The following is a 24,230-nucleotide window of genomic DNA, read 5'->3' as shown; positions in this document are numbered from 1 at the left end:
GGCTGCCTGTGGCCTTGTCACACCGGGGCGTGTGGAGGTCTCGTAGGATCTCGGAAATGAAACGGACCGAGCCTGGGCGTGCTTTGGACGGATGACCACCCATGCCTAATAAAAAAATTAACAAATATATACAATGGGTGACGTAAATTTCGGTTTAAAGCTTTCGTGACTGCAGGGATTCATCTTCTTGGTTGTTTCGGTAAAGTCACGTAGAATGGAAATAATAAAATAAAAAAAATAAAACATAATAAATTGTAATAAAAATAAAACATAATAAATTATTATTAATAATAAAAAGAAAACATAATAAATTATTCTTATGTATAAATGTTTATTATTTTATTATTTCCATCCTACGTGACTTTACCGAAAGAACCAAGTAAATCGGCGACGTGTCGGGCAATGGCCCCCTCCTTCAGAGCACACCAAGAAAGGAAATTGCCTGAAACGTCGTCCTTTAATTGTTTTTCGTTTGAAGCAGTGTTACTGACGATTGCGTAGAATTTACGTGCATTATTTGTGCTCGTGCACCAATGCCATCGCAGCATCGCCAAATAATTTGCTCAACCGTGCGTAAGAGGCTGCTGCGGAGCTACTTGGTGGGCATTAAGCATTGTTGTACTGTGCTTATATGCTCCCGCGTCTACCCTGCCCACACCTTCACAAATCCGCAATGACCTTCTGACCTTTGAGACTGTGCTCAGCAACTATGATTACAAATTCTAGATCTGAAGATTTCGTGACTGCAAGGATCCATATTCTTTGGTTTTTGTTTTTTCATTCATACGCTACAGTAATTTTGCTGGAGCAGTCACACCTGATGACAGATGCTTGTGTTGCTTCCGAAACGTCGTGATTTAATTGAGTTGTTTTATTTTTATATATTTTGTTTTCAACTTCGTGACTTTACCTAACAAACCAAAGAGCATGATTAAAAATAACAATGCGGGCCACATCTCAATCTTTTGCACAGGAGTGGGGGAGACAGGCCATTGGAAAGAGCTGAACGCAACGATGAGAGGGAGGCTGGTCGGGATTGACGATGCAGATGAGAAGAGGGATGAATTGAAATACAAATGTCATGGAAGACATTGGGGTGGACAGGGAGTCAGTCATGAGAGCAGCCACTCGAAGGCAAATGTCAATGTGCTCTTTAAGGAAATAATGTATTATGAATAATGTATTATGAAGCTTGTCTGCCTCGCCGAGTCTCGACTCTTTATCAAGAGGGTCCTGTCAAATTTGCACAACAGACAACGTTGCTTCTGCTGTGCGCGTGATCCCAATTGAGTCATTTGCGGGTGATGTTTCAGCATTGGGATGTATGGTCAATACCAGTTAGGCGGCATATGCTTAACAATGGGAGAAAAACGGTGAACTCAGAGGAAACCAAAGCAGAACACATGGGGCAGAGAGAGAGAACATACAAACTACGCGCAGAAAGGTGCCCGAGTCGAGAATTGAACCCCATGCCCTCCTTGCTGTTGGGCACATGCGTTACCACTGCGACACACTGCCAACATGTACACAGAGGAGTGACCACGCACGGAATGGAGAATAGGGGGGGGGGGAGGTAGGTATCTAGAAGTGGCACTGAGCACTGAAGCAGAGAGGGCACGTGGACGGGAGCAGATTAGAATAACACGCGGACCAGAGGTACCCAGACCTTACCTTGTACAGACCAAAATATGGGGTGGTCACGGCAAAAATTAAGTTGATGTTGTTTTCGGCCAACTTCTCACCGAGGAACCCCAGGGAGGGGTAATCCTACACAGAAACAAGTATTTTACGAAAAAATATAGAAATGCGGGAGCATGTGAAGCTCATGCAGCAGGAATATTTAAGTGAATGAGCATGCATCACTGCCTCCGGCTGGCAGACAGTAAAAACAGACCTGTAGTCAACCGTAATTACAATTAGAGCAGCATTATTACGACGTGATATTATAACCGAAATTACGTCCTGATTGCAACACATTACGAACTACAATTGTAGTTGACCACAGGTCTGCCAACTGAACCACGCCGACCAGTGGCGGCTCCTGCAAAATCTCTCAGGGGGGGCAAATGTCTGGATGATTGATAAGGATAAGGTCCACCCATGCAATGGATAAATTAACAGCTTAAGCATGTAAAGGCAACTTCACTTCTTTAATATTAATGAAAAATAAAGTGACTCTTACAATACATCTTGTTTGTTTCTATACTCACTATTAAAACAAACCACTCAAGTTTCTTTTATTAAAGATTCCACTAGGTGGCGACAAATTATATTGTTGGATGAAACGTGCTTACGTATGATGACGTAAGCACGTTAGGGCGAGCCCTCCCGGAAGCCATAGAGAATGCATTGCAGTGCCCCCGTTCGAAAAAAAACATCTTTGAATGTAAGTCTATGGGACCACTCGGGGCGATTCTCAGCTGGAGGGAAATCGCCCAAAAAGAGGCGGTACTCCACTGAACGTAGCATGACGCTGATTGGACTATATCCAGAGGCACAGTGACGGCTAGCGTGACTCTGTGGTTGAATGACATTGGTGGTGCGTCGCCCAATCGCCCTAATGAAGAAACCGCCCCTGACGCCGACACACAGTCCAACCGCGAGCAGACACGGCACCAGATTAGCAGACAGTCCCAACTCTGTGTGTGGGCACGGCACAAAGCTGTGGGACAGCCCAGCTGTGTGTGTGTGTGTGTGGTAGAGCACAAGGTTAGTAAACGATAAATATGCAAGTGGATAATGCACCGAGCTCCCGGACCACCCAATACTGAGTGGGGTAATGCAACAGGTTGGCACAGGCCAACCGTGATTGGGTACCGCACCAGGCTGGCACCTCCGATTTCGCACCTCCGATTAGCACGACTTGCTACGTACGGTGCGAAAGAAGTTCAATATACAGTCAGACTGACTGTGTGTAATGTATCAGGTTGGCACAGTCCAAATGTGTGGGTACTGCACTAGGCCGGCACAGGCCAGCCGCGAGTCGCTAATGAACGAGGGGGGCGCAGTCCAACCGTAAGCACCGCCGCTGGCTGGCAAACAATCCAACGGTGAGCGTGGGTATCACACCAGGCTATCGGCGGCCGAGTAGCTGTCATTGTTGTCGAGGTGGCAGTGCCCGTCGTGGGGCCGCAGGACCCCACCGAGCCGGCCGTCCAGCGCCAGGTGCGAGGCTGCGTCGGTGGCGAACACCAGCAGGTGAGACGCCTCCTTGCGCCAGCCAATGCGATCCTGCCGGGGCACATTGGGCACATTCCGCGATTGCCGGACTCGTCCAGCACAGGCTGTTGGGGCAAGTGCTGTTAGCGGAGCTCTTAGGAAGGCAAGCACGGCGCACGAGGGGATGGTGTGGCCAGCACCATGCCCGGCTGCCTTTGTCTCCCCAGTGTTTTATAGATGGCACCAGGTACCCATTTAGGGACAAGTTTACCGACAGAAGGCAACAAAACTGGTTCAGACAATCGCCACGAATGATGGCACAGCGCGCGATTGTGCCACCACTCCTCCTCACATCCAGCAACAAAGACAAAGATCCCCCGTATAGCCTTAACAGACTGTTGGGGCAAGGGCTGTTAGCCAGCACCTTTGAAGGCCGGAACGGCACGCGATGGGGTGGTTGGCTAGCACCACGCCCAACCGCCTTCGTCTTCCCAGTGGCGACGTTAACACACTGCACTAGGTACAAATTTTAGGCTGAGTCGACATAGGGGAGGCCCAGACCAGTTCAGATAATATAATCGTTACTGGTGTTGGCTGTGAGCGGGAATCAAACTCGGGTTGCACGGCTCACAGACTTAAACTTGGACATGTCATTTTTACATACTTTCCGTACGCTCGGGAGAGACTGGCGGACCAATGTCCCAGAAAACTCTTGTGAATGAGACTCACCCGGGTCTCTTTCAGTTCTCACTACTGGGTTAAACAAAAATACACTTTAAACTTGAATTTGCTGCCAAATGAAATTGTTGGCTTGAAGGCATCTCCGCAAGTCTTGCGACGCAAGTGCTTGCTTTTGCTTGTGGTTTAGAACGATTCGTGTAATGATTCAATGATTCTCGTACTCAGGATACACGTGTAAAAATTGTTTCCATAAGAGCCGGTTATTTGAAATGTATGAAAAATTACATGCTAATTGCAAGAGAATGTTGCCTGTTGGCTACTGAAAATAATGAGAGCAAAACAGGATGGAACACAGGAGACGGAAGAAGCAAGCCAAGACGGTACAAATCGGAACCCTGAAATGCGACAATTCATCGAATCGCATCGGGTCAGCGTATAATTCTACGCCTCATTTTAAACGCATTTCAACCCTACTGCGATCAAATGGAAGTTATGAAGATGCACCGAGCCCCCACAACATTACACAGCTCAGGGAGGTTAGGGAGACTAAATGTTGATGGTATTGGTACGCATTGAGAAGAGACAAAAAAAACACGTAATTTGAAGAGCTATGGGGGTTAGAGATCGACAGACTCGCACAGAGACCCATAGACTAGAGGGGGGTATTGAGATGCCACTGGCGCACGGCACAATGCGGAGAGTTGGACAGACGGTGAGAGAGATGGATGCGGTGAAACAAGATACGATGACAGTGGATGTGATGAAAGCAGAGGAACGAGGAGAGAGCCACACAGAGAAAGAAGATTCCAGCAGAGGCCCCAACGCATTCGTGGGACTTCTGGCTGAGAGTAAAATGTAGGTCGATGGGAATGATGTATGTACAGTAAAACCTTGGATAGTGAGTAACTTGGTCTGCGAGTGTTTTGCAAGTCGAGCAAAATTTTAACTTGATAATCGAGCGAGGTCTTGCAATACGAGAAGTATGTATACGCTTTGTCTGCCGAGCGTCACGTGATCACAATGAGCCAATGGTTCTTCTCTCTCTCTCGCTACGGGATTGTGGGTAATCGTCTCCCATGCTCGGTCTCAGTCGGCGTGCCTCACTCGTATAGTCAACATCCGTGCGAGCGTATACTGTTTACTATAGTGTTGTGACCACGTGAGTGTGCGTAAAGCATTTTATTATTCTGTGTCCAAGTGTAGTGACTGTTCTTTAGTAACTGTATTGCAACAATGGGCCCCCTCCTCCTCTCGTCTCTCTCGTCTCCATCACACCACCCACAATTAAATGTAATGAATAAATTTTATTACTTTATATTCAATTTTAATAATAAAAATATAAAAAGGTATTTTGTATTCATAATTTTTACATGAAATTTTTTGGGTTATGGAACGAATCCATCTGAGTTTCCATCATTTCTTACGGGGAAATCCGCTTTGATATACGAGTGCTTTGGATTACGAGCACGTTTCCGGAACGAATTATGCTCGCAATCCAAGGTTTCACTGTGTTACGCTCCGTGCACACGACAGGAGTGAAAAACAGAGAAAAAGATAAGCAGGCCGCGCAACGTAATTAAATACAAAATTAATTATTCATAGAAGTCAGATTCATCACACTTGGGAAAGGCAGCAAGAACACCAACAAAAGCGTCCCAGACCACGCCAAGATAACGGCGCACGGGACGGGGCATTAAACATTGACCTGGCGAGTGAACATCACGCGCGCGTGTGTGTGTGTGTGTGCGCGTCGCGGTGACGTCACCGCCACTTAGTGGCAAATGGCGGTTGTTGTGGTTGTTGTTGTTGTGTGTAACCGCACTGCGGCGCAACGCACCCCGCACACCGCGGCCTGCATGATGGCATCAAAGCCACCCTCCGGGGCGTCCTTGTTGCGGGAGACGTTGAGACGCTTCACCTCCTCGTTGAAGCGGTCCACCTCGTCGGTGAGCGAGAGAAGGTGGCGGAATCCGAACGACGGCACGCACTTCGGGAAGCGCTTGTACCTGCTCGGTGAGAACATGGGGCAGCGGGGGGTGGGGGGGGTGCCACCTGTCACTCAACCGAAGTGAGAAGAGCACGGCAAATAACGTGGCTCCGTGGGCTTCGTTTTGTTTAAAAATTCCCAAGATTGATGCCGATTGGGCTGTCGGGATGACGTCATGAGACATGGTATCCACTCAGAACTATTGGAGGGCAACTTTGGGCCAGTTAAGTGCAGGACCAATTTATGTAAACTTCAAATCTAGAATGCGCAGTCATTGTTTGTGGCTCGGCACTAAACGAACAGGTAACAGCTAGAAATTGATACAATGACGCTTAGCAAAACGGACAATATGACGGTTGCTGTGGACGTTACCCCGTATGATGTATCATAGTATATTGGCATATCGTGGCCACCCCACCTACTACACTGAGCCACCGGTCGACCACTACAACCTTTACTCAAATCCCACCACGTGAAAAAATAATGAAACAAATCGATAAGAGTGTTAACATCAAAGCGTTTGCACGAATTCACGCACCGTGCGGCAGGCCTGGCCGGAATAGGCATCCTGTTTCATCCTTTGTTCCGTGTCCACCGAGAGGCGTGCACACGCGTACGTACGTACGTACACACCTGCGTGCGTGCGTGCGCACTTGCGGCTTCTCACCCGGCGCAAGGGTTGTGAAGGTACGCCGGCGCCGAGAAGGCGTAGGGAGAGGCCGGTTTGTCAACAAACGAGCCGAAGCCCAGACGCAGGTTGCTGGTGAGTCCCGCCATCTCCGCCGCCAAGCGGGAGCCGAGCAGCTGCATGGTGGCCAGGTCGTCGTGCATGGACAGAGACAGGTCCATCATGTAGTAGATGTCCACCGGGTAGTCTTCCACTTGGCGAACCCGAACTTCAAAGCTCACGGGGTCCCCTGTTGGTGAGGTTGCGAGATCAGAGACGAGTGTTTAGAGCAGAGGGGAGCGCAGACACTCTGGGTATCGTGGGTGTCCAAACGGCCAATATGTATATATCTCTAAACGTCGCAAAGAGACACCAACAAAATGTGTAAGTAAAAATTGCACCTTTGATTATTCATACTGGTAGGAACCTCCTGGTTACACCAGCCCACAGGGAATTATTGTGTCCGTCCGTCCGTCGTGCAGGGAGGGGCTGGGTAGGGAGGGAGGGGCTGGGTGGGGAGGGTGGAGATGGGTGGAGAGGGTGGGGAGGGTGGGGAGGGTGGTTTCTGGGTGGGGGGTTGGAGGGGTGGGGATGGGTGGGGAGGGGATGGTCACCCCGTGGTGCCCTAATAAAACTCAACGTTTAACCTACTCACGCCGGCTTGTGCCCGCCCTCACAGTCGGGCATATTTGCGGGAATACACCACGCCGCCGTTGACCCTGGCCATTGACCGAGCAACCCAACGTTCCTACCAGCTCCCTCCGCAGGAATGTGTTTTGACTACTTGTGTTGGTGAGGTCGTGGGATCACAGACGAGTGTTTAGAGCAGGGGGGAGAGCAGCCACTGTGCGCATCGTGGGTGTCTAGACACGCAGAATATGTTTAAACGTCGCAAAGACACATTCACAACGTTTTAAATAAATAAATAAAGATATTCGAGTCATCGTTTGACTACTTATCAACAAAGTGATATGTCTACTTTATTTTACGCTTGTAAACAAAGTTCTTTCTAAACATTGCACACATGCACAATGCACCAAGTGATTTCACACACTGGTGAACATAGGGAGATGCCCACCGGCTGTTTACCGCACTTAGCAAGCGGTGGAAATTACATTCTTGTGACAGGGATGTGGAAACCCACAGCCCGATTATTCATAACTTCCCATTAGTGGTACTCATTTGATCAACTCTAGACGGATGAATAGCCGAGTCAACCACCAACTGAATGTTTAATGCCCGGTCTTCCCATTGCCAGCTGTACTCCAACTACATAGTACGTGGCCAGACTGACAGCAGCAGGTGGAATGAGATTCTTAATGAGCATGGTGCGTGCGACAGAGCTGGGACGTCCACAACCATCCAACACCATCAGGGATAAGACCAGGCCCTCGGGAGCGAAATATAGGGCCACGGAACATCACGTGTGGGAGCCCCCCCCCATCACTTCGCATGAAATATAAAATCAATTGCTTTGTATTTCATGTAGAGGCCCGCAAGGCCCTGAACTTGGGGCTCTGGTGCAATTATTTCACCTCTCACCCCGCCCCAACTCTCATCAGACCGTGGACTCACCGGGCCGCAAATTCAGAGTCACGGCTTGCGGCGACTGCTGCACCACAGCCGCTAAACCGCCGCCGCCGCCGCCGCCAGCTGCCGCAGTGTCCAACTTCTCGCTCAGCGGCCTATCCTTCGTGATCGACCGCCGGCTTCTGGGAGCCTCGATCTGCTCGGCGGGGCAGCCGGCCTGCAGGAGGCGGGGAACCAGGTCACAGCGTGACAGGCCTCCCGCGGGGCTGCCCCTGAACTCCTGCGCGAGAAGGGAAAGGAGAGTTTAGGCTGAAAAGGGATTTGACTGCCTCAAGTTCTTGGGCTCTTTACGCCCCCAACTTTGGCGCTTCAACGGGACGGAACGACGAATCGGAAGTAACGGGCCATACGGGAGGGCGTGTGGCACAGTTTGGCGCCAGCTATCGTAGAGTGCAGCGGTCGTGTCGCTACAGATCTCTGCGGTGAGTACAATGTCTTTAAAAGCAGCGGGACTACTACGCGTCTCTTAATAAAATTAACACTTATCGCCTGCGTGTTCTGGGATTCGGCGGTGAACGGGACACCCACCCTGCAACTTGCAGACGTCTCGGAACGGGAAAGGGTCAAGTGTCTCAGAAACTCAAAGCACCTTCCATAAAAATCTCATCTCAACCATTCCAATGCTCTGCTGCAGTCTAGCCAAGGGCCCCCCAGCAGCAGCTGTCCCTGTACAGCAGAAGGTATACGCAGCATGTGTATTCATTTGCCAGTAGGGGGCGATATACGTAAAAAAAAACTTTTGCTGCTCACTTCATACTCTTTGGTTCTTTCGGTAAAGTCACGTAGGTATAAAATAAAACAAAATAAATTAAATCACGACGTTTCGGGCGCAACACAAGCGTCCGTCATCAGGTGGGACAACCACAGCAAGAAACAATTGCTGAAGTGGGCAAAAGGGCTGCTGTAACAAGAGGCTACATAGGTAAGAGAGGGGGGGGGGAGGAGCCGGCAGCGCTTTGCCCACTTCAGCAATTGTTTCTTGCTGTGGTTGTCCCACCTGATGACGGATGCTTGTGTTGCGCCAGAAACGTCGTGATTTAATTTATTTTGTTTTATTTTATACCTACGTGACTTTACCGAAAGAACCAAAGAGTACAGATTCCTGCAGTCACGAAAACTTCAAATCTAGAGATGCTCACTTCATGTTGGCACCAGCCACAATCCGGGTGCAACAGCAGACATTCCTGGCATGATTCGGCCCCTCCGTACACACACGGATTCAACTCAACCGCTTGTGCGCCATCTGCAAAGACACACACAGAGCCACGTGTTTATTCTTCTTAGGTTTTTTTCGGTAAAGTCACGTAGAAAGTAAAATAAAATAAAAACAAAAATCACGACGTTTCGGAGGCAACACAAGTCTCCGTCATCAGGTGGGACCGTCACAGCCAGATTAGCTGCATCAAGTGAGGCAATGATTCAAGATGTAATCCCTTATAAGCGAAGCGCTTGTGCGCAAGCGGCCAAGCGCTTCCACGTCCATCGCCCACCCTTTTGGCCTCGCCCCCCCTCCCTCCCGATACGTTCCTTTCATTGGCTACCATAGTCTGATGAGCTCCCCCCCTCCCTCTCCCTCCCCCCTCAACTCGCTTTTAAGGGATTACATCTTGAATCATTGCCTCACTTGATGCAGCTAATCTGGCTGTGACGGTCCCACCTGATGACGGAGACTTGTGTTGCCTCCGAAACGTCGTGATTTTTGTTTTTATTTTATTTTACTTTCTACGTGACTTTACCGAAAAAACCTAAGAAGATGATTCCTTGCAGTCACGAAAGCTTCAAATCTAGAATCACGTGTTTATTGTTCATCACCATCACAAACTGTGGTCTATCCCACTGTTCAATGAAGAACAGGGAACAGGCTCCTCATATACTGTCAAGAACCCTCGTGGTCCTTCAAGAAAACGCAATGCATCCGACTCTTGGTACGTGGCATCCTCTCATCGCTCCATCTCCACAGTGGTCGTGTACCCAGATAAGTTTGCTCGTTTTGCCGCCAAATCTGTCCCGTCTCATGCCTAACTTCCTTTTTTTGCAGTCGATATTGCATGGGACTATGAATAAAACCGCAAAACACAGGAAGTTACAACAACAGAAATGGGACGAAATGCAGACGCGTGCAAACAAACGCACGCAGACAGGACAAATGCTCGAATCTCCAATGCGACAGGAGGCACCGGCGCACGGATGGGAGGAAAACAAATCAGAATCGTCACACTGCTGTCGTCACAAAACAAGCGCAGCTACAGGCCCATGTAGGGCCGTAATTATAATATATATTGGGGGGGACACATCCTCTTCAACACATCCCCCCCAAAATTCATATATGTTCAAAATGTCCCCGCCAATATATTGCTATAAACAATATTTTAAAAAAATTCTCTGCAATGTAAATAAAAATTTGCTAAACCTTGGCCACAATATCTGGACTTGTCTTCATATAACAATGCATAGATTTCTGTTCATATGATTCTGGTTATGGTTGTACTTTATCAATCCCTAATCTCTGTCATTACATACAATGAAACAAAAAAAATGTAAAAAATTAAAAAACAGAGCAATGTAATACAATACACTATTTGGTCCCCCCAATGTTGACTCCATGGCTACGGCCTTGGGCCCATGGGTTTATAAAATCAAATGGAAACGTATGCCAACGATTGTACACCCCTGCAGCTTCATTGGCGAGTGTCATCCCAGTAAACAAGCAACGCTGGACCAACTTTGGCATGTGATTGAGCCGTTGACCCATATTCTTAGGTTTTTTCGGGAAAGTCACGTAGGTAAAAAAATCTAAATTAATAAAAGTAAAATAAAAATAAAATCACGACGTTTCGGAGGCAACACAAGCTTCCGTCTTCAGGTGGAACCGTCACAGCACAATAGCTGTATCAAGTGAGAGAAATTCCAAGAACACAGTATTTGTATATATACTGGTTGAGGGTGGGAGGAGCCAAGGTAGGCCCTGAATATTATTTTTGTGAGGTTCGGTGCGGCTGAATCACGCTGTTAGGAATGGGCCTTTGTTGTGTAAACTGGGTGCGGATGATGTAATGATGCGTGTAAAAGGGACTGAGCCTGTTTGTTATGTAGAGATGATGTGGCTGAAATCGCTGTCAGGAAATGAGTCTTTGTTGTGTAGAATGGTTGACTGAGCCTATTATTATGTAGAGGTGGTGAGGCTTAACTCGCTGTCAGGAAATGAGTCTTTGTTGTGTGGAATGGTTGACTGAGCCTATTATTATGTAGAGGTGGTGAGGCTTAACTCGCTGCCAGGAAATGAGTCTTTGTTGTGTAGAATGGTTGACTGAGCCTATTATTATGTAGAGGTGGTGAGGCTTAACTCGCTGTCAGGAAATGAGTCTTTGTTGTGTAGAATGGTTGACTGAGCCTATTATTATGTAGAGGTGGTGCGGCTTAAATCGCTGTCAGGAAATGAGTCTTTGTTGTGTAGAATGGTTGACTGAGCCTATTATTATGTAGGGGTGGTGCGGCTGAAATCGCTGCCGTTGACCCATGTTAAGTGGGTCATTATAAAATCCTTGGCCACATCAGCCACGATCAATCCACTGCTGGACGAAGGCCTCCTCCACGCCGTACCCATCTCTCGCAGTTCTGAGATGTAAAAAAAGGAAATCCATCTCATCACCTGCACACGAGAAGATGTCAGGCGCTCTTTCTCCTCGAGCAGTAGTTCTTAAACCTGGGGTGCACGCACCCCCTGGGGGTGTGACATGCCCTTTCTGGGGGTGCGAGACATGGCCAGACATGCAAACTCCAAATATACAACAGCAGGCGTCAGGGTCGGGATCGAACCCACGACCTCCTGCATAGCAGGCGAGGTAGTTAACATCTCAACACGGAGAGAGACACGCAAACTCCAAATATACAGTAGCAGGCGTCAGGGTCTGGATCGAACCCACGACCTCCTGCATACCAGGCGAGGTAGTTAACATCTCCTAGCCACCGTGATGATGATGACAGAGAGAGACACACAAACTCCAAATATACAGTAGCAGGCGTCAGGGTCGAGATTGAACCCACGACCTCCTGTATACCAGGCGAGGTAGTTAACATCTCGCCTAACCCTGGCCCATGTGTTTACTGTTAACCTCCATGCTTTTCGGAAGTCACAGTAGCTTCCCGCTCAATCGAGCATGGAGTTAGTGATCATATCCCGTTGAGACGGCGACGGAAATTCCACATTCCTTAGGCGGGAGGGAAGCGAGCAATTCCAAATAACAATAAACCTTTGTGGTCATTTATAGGAGTTATGCATAAGTAAATAGTGTGTGTAAAAGTAATTAAAGTGCACATACCTTCATCAATATGTACATATACTGTCATTATTGTTATTGATGTACGTTATGAATGCGCACTAAGTATTGCTGGATTTGTGTGTTCATAATTGCATGAGTTCCTAACGTGTTAATGAGTTATTCATGTGTTTGTTTACGAATGGGTTTATTATTGCATAACTAACGCGTTAATTATATGCTAAACATCAAATTAAGAATGTTTATTGCATTTATCAATTAGTTACTGTGCTAAGAAGTTATTCATGCGCAAGTTATTAAATCAGTTGCCGTGTTTATTAATTGGGTTGCGTTTTAACCAAACACACGAGTTACTAACTTTAAAAGTTACTAACTTGTTAGTAGCAAGTCATCAACATTAAGTGACACCACTACTGTACTGTAAGTGAGCCACACACGTGTTATTGATGTGCACTGTACATCAGTCAATGCAGTTGTTATCAAACCCCTAGTCCCACGTTAAACATTGACAGCATCATCATCATTATTATTATCATCATCATATCGAATAGTGTTACACACAGCGGCACAGTGTACAAGAATCGCACCTTTCAACAGCGGCAGCAGCAGCAGCATCAGCAGCACCATCAGCTGTTGTTGTTGCAAGGCAGCAGTAGCAAGGAGACCCATGTCTCTTTAACACCACCACCACCACCAACAACAACAACAACCACCACGAGGATGATGGAAGAAGAAGATGATGATGAAGAGGAGGAGGGTAGCTCAGAGCCACGACATTTCACACGACACGGGGCTAGGACGAGGTGGGAGACGATGAGAAGTGATGATGATGGTGGTGGTGATTTAGGGGGGAGGAGCGCACCAGGGCGGATTTGCGTCACCAGACAGGAGGCTCGCAACCCCCACAGCCAGAAACCACCCCCCACCACCACTACCCCCACCACCACCACCCCCCCCCCACCACCCCCCCCACCACTACCCCCCCCCACCACTACCCCACCACTACCCCCCCCACCACTACCCCCCACTACCCCCCCCCACTACCCCCCCCCCACCCCACAACTACCCCCCCCACCACTACCCCCCCCCCACTACCCCACCACTACCCCTCCCCCCCACCACTACCCCCCACTACCCCCCACTACCCCCCCCACTACCCCCCCACCCCACCACTACCCCCCCCACCACTACCCCCCCCACTACCCCACCACTACCCCCCCCCCCACCACTACCCCCCACTACCCCCCCCCACCACTACCCCCCACCACCACTACCCCCCCCACCACTACCCCCCCCACCACTACCCCCCACTACCCCCCCCACCACTACCCCCCCCACTACCCCCCCACCACTATCCCCCCCCACCACTACCCCACCACCACTACCCCACCACCACTACCCCCACCCACCACTACCCCCCCACCACTACCCCCCCCCACTACCCCCCCCCCCACCACCCCCCCCCCCACCACTACCCCCTCCCACCACTTCCCTCCCCCCCACCACTACCCCCCCCCCCACCAGTACCCCCTCCCACCACTACTCACCACCACTACCCCCCCCCCCACTACTACCACCCCCCCCACCACCACCCCACCACTACCCCCCCCCACCACCCCCCACCCCCCCACCACCATCCCCCACCCACCACTACCCCCCCACCACTACCCCCTCCCACCACTTCCCCCCCCCACCACTACCCCCCCCCACCACTACCCCCCACCACCACCCCCCCACCACTACCCCCCCCCCACTACTACCACCCCCCCACCACCACCCCCCCCCCACCACCACCCCCACCACCACCACCCCTCTCACACAGAGACCCATAGAATCACACAGAGACCGATAGACTCACACAGAGACCCATAGACTCACACAGAGACCCATAGACTCACACAGAGACCCACAAACTCACACAGAGACCCACAGACTCACACAGAGACCCATAGACTCACACAGACCCATAGACTCACACAGATCCATAGACTCACACATAGACCCATAGACTCACACAGAAACCCATAGACTCACACAGAGACCCCCAGACTCACACAGAGACCCACAGACCCACGCAGAGACCCATAGACTCACACAGAGACCCATAGACTCACACAGAGACCCATAGTTTGTCTTCCCCCGGCACCTCCAATTAGCATGGTTGGCTACGTACGGTGCGAAAGAAGTTCAACACACACAGGCACATTGTGTAGGGGTGGTTACGGGAAGGGAAGGGGACACACACAGGGGTGTCTACATCCACGTCCGCAACGGTTAACCCTGGGGGGCTATGGGTGGTGCTGTGATCCCCCATAGCCCCCACCCCTCGGAGGCGATTCGTATAAAAGGCGGGGAGCCAGAGGGCTCGAGGCCAGTGTGTTAGAAGCTTAAACCAGTGAAGACTGAAGACCGGCAGATAGGCCCTGGAACTCCCCTGGCTCGCTGTCCTTCTCAGGACCGGGCAGGGCAAGCCAGTGGCGCGGCCCTAAGAGTTTCAGGACCGATGCTCTTGTAAGCGCCGGTCTGGTTGACCAGGGCCGGATCAGATAGCCTCCCCTAGCACTCTTAGCGGAGGACTGGGAGTAAGATCAGTCAGGTGATAGTGCTAGGGGTTCATCTTCTTGGTTCTTTCGGTAAAGTCACGTAGAAGGGAAGTAATAAAATAATTAAAAATAAAACATAATAAAATAATTGCTGCCGCTGTATGTTTTATTTTTATTATTTTATTATGTTTTATTTTTATTATTTTATTACTTCCCTTCTACGTGACTTTACCGAAAGAACCAAGAAGATGAATCCCTGCAGTCACGAAAGCTTTAAATGGAAAGTGCTAGGGGTGTTTCCCATTGAGTACGGGTGAAGGGGCCCGTTACCCCTTCAAGTATTGTGTTACCGCCCTTTGGTTAAATAAACAAGTGTGCCTCGACTACGGTCATCTCTGTCTCGCTGAGAGCCCACTACGTATGTTAAACTTTTTTCGCACCGTACGTAGTCAACCCGTGCTAAATCGTAGGTGCGGTGGTGGCAATAACAACAGACTAACTAACACACACAACAATACAACAGCGAGCAGTTCCAGTAGCAGCAGGGGTCTCTTTAATTCTAGTGGTGGTGGTGATGAGGTAGGAGCCGGGGGGTGGGGGGAGGGTGGTGGAGGTGGGGGGGTGGAGGTGGGGGTGGTGGTGGTGGGGGTGGTGGTGGGGGGTGGTGGTGAGGGGGGTGGTGGGGGGTTGCTGGCTGTGGGGGGTGGTGGTGGGGGGTTGCTTGCTGTGGGGGGGTGGTGGTGGTGGGGGGGGGGTAGTGGTGGTGGGTGGTTTGCTGGCTGTGGGGGGTGCTGGCTGTGGGGGGTAGTGGTGGGGTGGGGGGTAGTGGTGGTGGTGGGGGTGGTGGTGGGGGGGTAGTGGTGGTGGGGTAGTGGTGGTGAGGGGGTGGTGTTGGGGGAAATGGTGGTGGTGGGGGAGATGGTGGTGGTTGTGGGGGTAGTGGTGGGGGTAGTGGTGGTGGGGGGTGCTGGCTGTGGGGGATAGTGGTGGGGTGGGGGGTAGTGGTGGTGGTGAGGGGGTGGTGGTGGTGGGGGTGGTGGTGGGGGGGTAGTGGTGGTGGGGTAGTGGTGGTGAGGGGGTGGTGTTGGGGGAAATGGTGGTGGTGGGGGAGATGGTGGTGGTTGTGGGGGTAGTGGTGGGGGTAGTGGTGGTGGGGGGGTGCTGGCTGTGGGGGATAGTGGTGGGGTGGGGGGTAGTGGTGGTGGTGAGGGGGTAGTGGTGGGGGGGGTGGTGGGGGGTAGTGGTGGTGGTGAGGGGGTAGTGGTGGTGGGGTGGTGGTGGGGGGGGTAGTGGTGGTGGGGGGTGGTGGGGGTAGTGGTGGTGGGGGGTGGTGGGGGTAGTGGTGGTGGGGGGGTAGTGGTGGGGGGGGGTGGTGGTGGGGGGGGGTAGTGGTGGTGGGGGGTGGTTTCTGGCTGTGGGGGGTGCTAGCCTCCTGTCTGGTGACGCAAATCCGCCCTGGTGCGCTCCCCCCTAAATCACCACCACCATCACCACCACTTCTCCTCGTCTCCTACCTCGTCCTAGCCCCGTGTCGTGTGAAATGTCGTGGCTTTGAGCTACCCTCCTCCTCTTCATCATCATCTTCTTCTTCCATCATCCTCGTGGTGGTTGTTGTTGGTGGTGGTGGTGGTGGTAAAGAGACATGGGTCTCCTTGCTACTGCTGCCTTGCAACAACAACAGCTGATGGTGCTGCTGATGCTGCTGCTGCTGCCGCTGTTGAAAGGTGCGATTCTTGTACATTGTGCCGCTGAGTGTAACACTATTCGATATGATGATGATGAGAATAATGATGATGCTGTCAATGTTTAACGTGGGACTAGGGGTTTGATAACAACTGCATTGACTGATGTACAGTGCACATCAATAACACGTGTGTGGCTCACAGTACAGTAGTGGTGTCTTGCTACTAACAAGTTAGTAACTTTTAAAGTTAGTAACTTTTAAAGTTAGTAACTCGTGTGTTTGGTTAACACGCAACCCAATTAATAAACACGGCAACTGATTTAATAACTTGCGCATGAATAACTTCTTAGCACAGTAACTAATTGATAAATGCAATAAACATTCTTAATTTGATGTTTAGCATATAATTAACGCGTTAGTTATGCAATAATAAACACACCCATTCGTAAACAAACACATGAATAACTCATTAACACGTTAGGAACTCATGCAATTATGAACACACAAATCCAGCAATACTAATGTGCACTTTAATTACTTTTACACACACTATTTACTTATGCATAACTCCTATAAATGACCACAAAGGTTTATTGTTATTTGGAATTGCTCGCTTCCCTCCCGCCTAAGGAATGTGGAATTTCCGTCGCCGGCTCAACGGGATATGATCACTAACTCCATGCTCGTTCGAGCGGGAAGCTCCTGGGACTTCCGAAAAGCATGGAGGTTAACAGTAAACACATGGGCCAGGGTTAGGCGAGATGTTAACTACCTCGCCTGGTATACAGGAGGTCGTGGGTTCCATCCTGATCCTGACGCCTGCTGCTGTATATTTGGAGTTTGCGTGTCTCTCTCATCATCATCATCACCACGGTGGCTAGGAGATGTTAACTACCTCGCCTGCTATGCAGGAGGTCGTGGGTTGGATCACCAACCCTGACGCCTGCTGCTGTATATTTGGAGTTTGCGTGTCTCTCTCCCCGTGGTGAGATGTTAACTATCTCGCCTGGTATACAGGAGGTCGTGGGTTCGATCCAGACCCTGACGCCTGCTACTGTATATTTGGAGTTTGCATGTCTGGCCATGTCTCGCACCCCCAGAAAGGGCATGTCACACCCCCAGGGGGTGCGTGCACCCCAGGTTTAAGAACTACTGCTCGAGGAGATAGAGCGCCTGAAATCTTCTCGTGTGCAGGTGATGACATGGATTTCTTTTTTTAAAATCCTTTATATTAAGTTCGCTTGCGTGCTTGCTTGCATGCGTGCTTGCTTGCATGCGTGCTTGCTTGCTTGCGTGCTTGCTTGCGTGCTTGCTTGCTTACGACCGTGCAAATCTTTCGGCCGTTTTTTAACCCACTTCCCGTGATCCAATCGAGCTGACATTTTCCACACAGACTCGTTGTGCGAGACAATTAATGTTCGTGAAAAAAAAAATTCAAAAATTTTACACTTTTTAGGCAAATTTTTTTTATTTTACATATATTCAAATAGAACTCATTCATGGCTTTGGCTGAACGTCACAGTGTAAGAACCCAGAGCGTAACCCCTCCATAGGCCGTGGCGGAGTAGCGCAGTTGGTAGCGCCCTCGCTTCCCATGCCAAAGGTCGCGGGATCGATCCCCGCGTCCTCCACAGGCGAATATATTTTTAAATCCTTTATATTAAGTTCGCTTGCTTGCTTAGGACCGTGCAAATCTTTTGCTCGTTTTTAACCCACTTCCCGTGATCCAATCGAGCTGACATTTTCCACACAGACTCGTTGTGTGTGACAATTAATTTTCGTGAAAAAAAAAATTCCAAAATTTTACACTGTTTAGGGAAAACAAATTAAATATTTAATTACCAATTGCTTAATGGTGGAAGACAATCATCTGACCCATAGGTGGCAGCCATCTCAAGCCAGAGGACGAGAGGACTCTAGCCGCCACGCATATAAAGGATTTATAGTGAAAAACGTTGTTTTTACGGGTTTACTTGTTACATCTCAGAACTGCGAGAGATGGGTACAGCTTGGAGGAGGCCTTCGCCCAGCAGTGGATTGATCGCGGCTGATGCGGCCAAGGATTTCATAATGACACAGTAAACATGGATTAACGGTTCAATCACGTGCCAAAGTTTGTCCAGGGTTGCTTGTTTACTGGGATGACACTCGCCAATGAAGCTGCAGGGGTGTACAATCGTTGGCATCTGTTGCCATTTGCTTTTATAAACCCATGGGCCAAAGGCCGTAGCCATAGAGTCAACATTGGGGGGACCACATCTTCCCCCCCAGAAAAAAACTAAATTTGAAAACAAATTTCCTGCCTAAAATATAAAAAACTAACACGTGGGATGGACTTTTTTTTTACAATAATGTCAAATAGTGTATTGTATTACATTGCTCTGTTTTTTTCTTTTTTACCTTTTTTTGTTTCATTGTATATAATGGCAGAGATTAGGGATTTATAAAGTATAACCATAACCAGAATCATATGAACATAAATCTATGCATTGTTATATGAAGACAAGTCCAGATATTGTGGCCAAGGTTTAGCAAAAATTGTTTTTATTTACATAGCATAGATTTTTTTAAATATTGTTGATAGCAATATATTGGGGGGGACATTTTGAACATATTTGAATATTGGGGGGTTGTGTGGGATGTGTCCCCCTCAATATATATTATAATTACGGCCTTGCATGGGCCTGTAGCTGCGCTAGTTTGTGACATCAGCAGTGTGACGATTCTGATTTTTTTTCCTCCCATCCGTGCGCCGGTGCCTCCTGTCGCATTGGAGATTCGAGCATTTGTCCTGTCTGCGTGCGTTTGTTTGCACGCGTCTGCATTTCGTCCCATTTCTGTTGTTGTAACTTCCTGTGTTTTGGGGTTTTATTCATAGTCCCATGCAATATCGACTACAAAAAAAGGAAGTTAGGCATGAGACGGGACAGATTTGGCGGCAAAACGAGCAAACTTATCTGGGTACACGACCACTGTGGAGATGGAGCGATGAGAGGATGCCACGTACCAAGAGTCGGATGCATTGCGTTTTCTTGAAAGGCCACGAGGGTTCTTGACAGTATATGAGGAGCCTGTTCCCTGTTCTTCATTGAACAGTGGGATAGACCACAGTTTGTGATGGTGACGAACATCAACACATGGCTCTGTGTGTGTCTTTGCAGATGGCGCACAAGCGGTTGAGTCGAATCCGTGTGTGTTCGGAGGGGCCGATTCATGCCAGGAATGTCTGCTGTTGCACCCGGATTGTGGCTGGTGCCAACATGAAGTGAGCATCTCTAGATTTGAAGTTTTCGTGACTGCAGGGATCCGTACTCTTTGGTTCTTTCGGTAAAGTCACGTAGGTATAAAATAAAACAAAATAAATTAAATCACGACGTTTCTGGCGCAACACAAGTGTCCGTCATCAGGTGGGACAACCACAGCAAGAAACAATTGCTGAAGTGGGCAAAAGCGCTGCCGGCTCCTCCCCCCCCCCTCTCTTACCTATATTGCCTCTTGTTACAGCAGCCCTTTTGCCCACTTGAGCAATTGTTTCTTGCTGTTGTTGTCCCACCTGATGACGGACGCTTGTGTTGCGCCCGCAACATCGTGATTTAATTTATTTCGTGTTATTTTATACCTACGTGACTTTACCGAAAGAACCAAAGAGTATGAAGTGAGCAGCGAAAGTGTTTTTATTTACACTATATCGTCCCCTACTGGCAAATGAATACACATGCTGCGTATACCTTCTGCTGTACAGGGACAGCTGCCACCCTTGGCTAGACTGCAGCAGAGCATTGGAATGGTTGAGATGAGATTTTTATGGAAGGTGCTTTGAGTTTCTGAGACACTTGACCCTTTCCCGTTCCGAGACGTCTGCAAGTTGCAGGGTGGGTGTCCCGTTCACCGCCGAATCTCAGAACGTGCAGGCGATAAGCGTTAATTTTAATAAGAGAGGCGTAGTAGTTTCGCTGCTTTTAAAGACATTGTATTCACCGCAGAGAACTGTAGCGACACGACCGCTGCACTCTACGATAGCTGGCGCCAAACTGTGCCACACGCCCTCCCGTATGGCCCGTTACTTCCGATTCGTCGTTCCGTCCCGTTGAAGCGCCAAAGTTGGGGGCGTAAAGAGCCCAAGAACTTGAGCCGATCAAATCCCTTTTCAGCCTAAACTCTCCTTTCCCTTCTCGCGCAGGAGTTCAGGGGCAGCCCCGCGGGAGGCCTGTCACGCTGTGACCTGGTTCACCGCCTCCTGCAGGCCGGCTGCCCCGCCGAGCAGATCGAGGCTCCCAGAAGCCGGCGGTCGATTACGAAGGATAGGCCGCTGAGCGAGAAGTTGGACACTGTGGCAGCTGGCGGCGGCGGCGGTTTAGCGGCTGTGGTGCAGCAGTCGCCGCAAGCCGTGACTCTGAATTTGCGGCCCGGTGAGTCCACGGTCTGATGAGAGTTGGGGCGGGGTGAGAGGTGAAATAATTGCACCAGAGCCCCAAATTCAGGGCATTGCAGGCCTCTACATGAAATACAAAGCAATTGATTTTATATTTCATGCGAAGTGATGGGGGGGGGCTCCCACACGTGATGTTCCGTGGCCCTAAATTTCCCTCCCAAGGGCCTGGTCTTATCCCTGATGGTGTTGGATGGTTGTGGACGTCCCAGCTCTACCGCACGCACCATGCTCATTAAGAATCTTATTCCACCTGTTGCTGTCAGTCTGGCCACGTGCTATGTGGTTGGAGTACAGCTGGCATTGGGAAGACCGGGCATTAAACATTCAGTTGGTGGTTGACTCGGCTATTCATCCGTCTAGAGTTGATCAAATGAGTACCACTTTGTGGGAAGTTATGAATAATCGGGCTGTGGGTTTCCACATCCCTGTCACAAGAATGTAAATTCCACCACTTGCTAAGTGCAGTTAACAGCCGGTGGGCATCTCCCAATGTTCACCAGTTTGGGAAATCGCTTGGTGCATTGTTTAGAAAGAACATTGTTTACAAGCGTAAAATAAAGTAGGCATATCACTTTGTTGATAAGTAGTCAAACAATGACTCGAGCATCTTTAGTTATTTATTTAAAACGTTGTGCATGTCTCTTTGCGACGTTTAAACATATTCTGCGTGTCCAGACACCCACGATGCGCACAGTGGCTGCTCGCCCCCCTGCTCTAAACACTCGTCTGTGATCCCACGACCTCACCAACACAAGTAGTCAAAACACATTCCTGCGGAGGGAGCTGGTAGGAACGTTGGGTTGCTCGGTCAATGGCCAGGGTCAACGGCGGCGTGCTGTATTCCGCAAATATGCCCGACTGTGAGGGCGGGCACAAGCCGGCGTGAGTAGGTTAAACGTTGAGTTTTATAAGGGCACCACGGGGTGACCAGCCCCTCCCCACCCAGCCCCTCCCCACCATCCCCTCCCCATCCGGCCCCACCCTCCCCACCCAGCCCCTCCCCACCCAGCCCCTCCCTGCACGACGGACGGACGGACACAATAATCCCCTGTGGGCTGGTGTAACCAGGAGTTTCCTACCAGTATGAATAGTCAAAGGTGCAATTTTTACTTACACATTTTGTTGGTGTCTCTTTGCGACGTTTAGAGATATATACATTGGCCGTTTGGACACCCACGATACCCAGAGTGTCTGCGCTCCCCTCTGCTCTAAACACTCGTCTCTGATCTCGCAACCTCACCAACAGGGGACCCCGTGAGCTTTGAAGTTCGGGTTCGCCAAGTGGAAGACTACCCGGTGGACATCTACTACATGATGGACCTGTCTCTGTCCATGCACGACGACCTGGCCACCATGCAGCTGCTCGGCTCCCGCTTGGCGGCGGAGATGGCGGGACTCACCAGCAACCTGCGTCTGGGCTTCGGCTCGTTTGTTGACAAACCGGCCTCTCCCTACGCCTTCTCGGCGCCGGCGTACCTTCACAAGCCTTGCGCCGGGTGAGAAGCCGCAAGTGCGCACGCACGCACGCAGGTGTGTACGTACGTACGTACGCGTGTGCACTCCTCTCGGTGGACACGGAACAAAGGATGAAACAGGATGCCCATTCCGGCCAGGCCTGCCTCATGGTGCGTGAATTCGTGCAAACGCTTTGATGTTAACACTCTTATCGATTTGTTTCATTATTTTTTCACGTGGTGGGATTTGAGTAAAGGTTGTAGTGGTCGACCGGTGGCTCAGTGTAGTTGGTGGGGTGGCCACGATATGCTAATATATTATGATACATCATACGGGCTAACGTCCACAGCAACCGTCATATCGTCCGTTTTGCTAAGCGTCATTGTATCAATTTCTAGCTGTTACCTGTTCGTTTAGTGCCGAGCCACAAACAATGACTGCGCATTCTAGATTTGAAGTTTACATAAATTGGTCCTGCACTTAACTGGCCCAAAGTTGCCCTCCAATAGTTCTGAGTGGATACCATGTCTCATGACGTCATCCCGACAGCACAAGCGGCATCAATCTTGGGAATTTTTAAACAAAACGAAGCCCACGGAGCCACGTTATTTGCCGTGCTCTTCTCACTTCGGTTGAGTGACAGGTGGCACCCCCCTCCCACCCCCCGCTGCCCCATGTTCTCACCGAGCAGGTCCAAGCGCTTCCCGAAGTGCGTGCCGTCGTTCGAATTCCGCCACCTTCTTTCGCTCACCGACGAGGTGGACCGCTTCAACGAGGAGGTGAAGCGTCTCAACGTCTCCCGCAACAAGGACGCCCCGGAGGGTGGCTTCAAAGCCATCATGCAGGCCGCGGTGTGCGGGGTGCGTTGCGCCGCAGTGCGGTTCCACACAACAACAACAACCACAACAACCGCGATTCGCCACTAAGTGGCGGTGACGTCACCACGACGCGCACACACACACGCGCACGCGCGCGATGTTCACTCGCCAGGTCAATGTTTAATGCCCGTCCCGTGCGGGGTTATCTTGGCGTGGTCTGGGACGCTTTTGTTGCTGTTCTGGCTGCCTTTCCCAAGCGTGATGAATCTGACTTCTATGAATAATTAATTTTGTATTTAATTACGTTGCGCGGCCTGCTTATCTTTTTCTCTGTTTTTCACTCCTGTCGTGTGCACGGTGCGTAACACAGTGAAACCTTGGATTGCGAGCATAATTCGTTTCGGAAACGTGCTCGTAATCCAAAGCACTCGTATATCAAAGCGGATTTCCCCATTTGAAATAATGGAAACTCCGATGGATTCGTTCCACAACTCAAAAATATTCACGTAAAAATTATTAATCCAAAATACCTTTATATATTTTTATTATTTAAATTTGATATAAAGTAATCACATTTATTCATTACATTTAATCGTGGCTGGTGTGAGGGAGACGAGAGAGACGAGAGGAGGAGGGGGCCATTGTTGCAATACAGTTACTAAAGAACAGTCACTACACTTGGACACAGAATAAAAAAATGCTTTACGCACACGCACGTGGCCACAACACTATAGTAAACAGTGTACGCTCGCACGGATGTTGACTATACCAGTGAGGCACGCCAACTGAGACCGAGCATGGGAGACGATTACCCACAATCCCGCAGCGAGAGAGAGAGAAGAACCATCGGCTCAGTTGTGATCACGTGACGCTCGGCAGACAAAGCTTATACTGTACGTACTACTCGTATTGCAAGACCTCGCTCGTTTATCAAGTT

At 49.8% G+C, this 24,230-nt stretch overlaps 1 protein-coding gene and 1 pseudogene across 2 annotated transcripts in view; one reads left to right on the top strand and one right to left on the bottom strand.

Moving 5' to 3' along the window:
* LOC144736723 (integrin beta-5-like) overlaps positions 1-13,236 on the bottom strand; it is a 41,333-nt gene extending 28,097 nt beyond the window's left edge. The window contains exons 1-7 of the mRNA XM_078619352.1: positions 12,949-13,236; positions 9,224-9,327; positions 8,070-8,304; positions 6,495-6,744; positions 5,678-5,846; positions 3,070-3,231; positions 1,672-1,767 (exon numbers count right to left, since the gene is read on the bottom strand). Of these exons, the coding sequence (XP_078475478.1) occupies positions 1,672-1,767; positions 3,070-3,231; positions 5,678-5,846; positions 6,495-6,744; positions 8,070-8,304; positions 9,224-9,327; positions 12,949-13,030 (1,098 nt within the window). The 5' untranslated portion in view covers positions 13,031-13,236. The remainder of the gene's footprint in view (positions 1-1,671; positions 1,768-3,069; positions 3,232-5,677; positions 5,847-6,494; positions 6,745-8,069; positions 8,305-9,223; positions 9,328-12,948) is intronic.
* Positions 13,237-16,316: 3,080 nt separating this feature from the next.
* The window catches only part of LOC144736684 (integrin beta-5-like), a 38,168-nt pseudogene continuing 30,254 nt past the window's right edge, over positions 16,317-24,230 (top strand). The window contains exons 1-5 of the transcript XR_013588798.1: positions 16,317-16,628; positions 19,750-19,853; positions 20,769-20,997; positions 22,267-22,516; positions 23,167-23,335. The product of XR_013588798.1 is annotated as an integrin beta-5-like (transcript). The remainder of the gene's footprint in view (positions 16,629-19,749; positions 19,854-20,768; positions 20,998-22,266; positions 22,517-23,166; positions 23,336-24,230) is intronic.

This window comes from Lampetra planeri, chromosome 62 (genome assembly GCF_965212315.1).
Source record: "Lampetra planeri chromosome 62, kcLamPlan1.2.h2, whole genome shotgun sequence".
Lineage (NCBI taxonomy): Eukaryota > Metazoa > Chordata > Hyperoartia > Petromyzontiformes > Petromyzontidae > Lampetra > Lampetra planeri.
Note: the sequence above shows the minus strand (reverse complement) of the source record. Positions and strands in the feature narration are given on the sequence as shown.